This window comes from Parus major, chromosome 2 (assembly GCF_001522545.3).
Source record: "Parus major isolate Abel chromosome 2, Parus_major1.1, whole genome shotgun sequence".
NCBI lineage: Eukaryota > Metazoa > Chordata > Aves > Passeriformes > Paridae > Parus > Parus major.
Window position 1 is genome coordinate 150,193,786 of NC_031769.1, and position 1,526 is coordinate 150,195,311.

General features: G+C 62.1%; 1 protein-coding gene across 5 annotated transcripts in view; it reads right to left on the reverse strand.

Annotated features, from left to right (window-relative positions):
• Positions 1-1,488, reverse strand: part of PUF60 (poly(U) binding splicing factor 60) — a 25,265-nt gene extending 23,777 nt beyond the window's left edge. For 2 of the 5 annotated variants that reach the window (XM_033512546.1, XM_015619677.3), the window contains exon 1: positions 964-1,488. In XM_033512546.1, coding sequence (XP_033368437.1) covers positions 964-990 — 27 coding nt within the window. In that variant the 5' untranslated portion in view covers positions 991-1,488. The remainder of the gene's footprint in view (positions 1-963) is intronic. The other 3 variants (XM_033512547.1, XM_015619678.3, XM_015619679.2) reach the window with 2 other exon arrangements.
• Between the last annotated feature and the right edge of the window lie 38 nt (positions 1,489-1,526).

A 1,526-nucleotide genomic window follows, 5' to 3' on the forward strand; every position in this document is an offset into this window, starting at 1 on the left:
TGTCCACAGGACAATTGGGAATTCTTAGGCCAGCTGTTCACTTCCCATCCCCTCTGGAATCACAGGTAGCCTCACAAAGCAAGACCTGCCCCCTCCTTTCCCAGCATTAACCTGGGAAACTTTCCGATGGATTAAGGAAAGATGAGGCAGGTAACAAAGCCAGAGTTATTTTTATTTACTCCCAAACGGGAGGACCAACACCTGTAAATTCACAAAAGGAATTCCAGGGTACTCGATTCCTTGTGGGATCAGCAGCAGCTCTTTAGAGCTGAGCTGCTCTGGAATCAGAGCTATTCCTCAGAGAAACCCCACACTTCCCATGAAAACAGCGATGGGGAAACAAGAAACAAACGCAGCAATAAATTCCTGCTGTGCCAGTGTGACTGCAGCTCCAGCCCAGAATTCCGTGAGCTGTGGGATCCACGAGAGGAGCCCACGAGTCCCCGGGCGATTCCCGATTTCCATTTCACACAATTCCCAGCGAGCCAACAACGGCCCATTCCCTGCTCTGCTCACGCTCCAGCCCCAGGAAATTCCCTGTTCGCTCACAGCCGCAGCCAGGAAAGCTCGAAAAATGTCCCAGAGCCCACAAAGGACTCCCATAAACGCAATGCGGGCGCGTTGAGGAACGGGAGCGCAGGAAGGAGCTTTTAAACCAATGGATTTGGAAGCGCCGGCCCAAGAACAGCGGGCTGCGCGGTCCCTGGCAGCGGGACGGGCGGGAGCTGAGAGCCGGCGGGCTCGGAGCTCAGGACCGAGCAGGGGGAGACCGATTCCTTCCCCAGAGGGAGGAGGCCGGGACGGGAGCCCAGGAACGGAGAAGAACCGGCGGGAAGCGGCGCCGTCCCCTCAGAGCCGCCACCCCACCCCGCGGGCCCGGGCGGACCCCCTTGGCGGCAGCCGCTGTCTCCCGCCCCGCGAGGAGCCGGCCCGGCCCGGTCCCGCCGCCCATCGCCCCCTCACCAGCGCCATCGTCGTTGTCGCCGCCATCTTGTCCTTCCCGTCTACAGCACGCGGCTCTCGCGAGAGCTCCGCGGCGCGCGCGCGGGAAATAGGGGGCGGGAGGCCCTCACGGGAAAAAGTATCGCGAGAGCTCGCGGGGTGTCATGTGACCCGAGCGCTTGCCAAGATGGCGCCGGCCGGGTGCTGTCAGTGCCGGGGGGGTGAGGTGTGGTATGGCGTGAGCCCGGGGACGGGGGGGAGCGGGGCTCCGGCTCGGCTGCTGCGACCCTCAGCGCCCCGGGCTTGGTGCTGGGCCGGCAATGCCCGGCGCCTCGGGAAGGTTTAAAGTGCCGGTACCATGGGCGCGTCTCTAGCCAAGAAAACGAGCTCAAACCGGCTAAAATGCATGAAACCGCGGTAAAACCAGCTAAAACGGGATAAAACGTGCTAAATACGAGTAGTACCGGGTGATCCTTGGCCACAGGCGGGGGGAAGAGCCGCGGAAAGCCCGCGATACCGGCGGTGGGCAGCGGGAGGTGCTGGAAATGTCACGGGAAGGACGGGCCCGTCTGCTGGGAACCGCA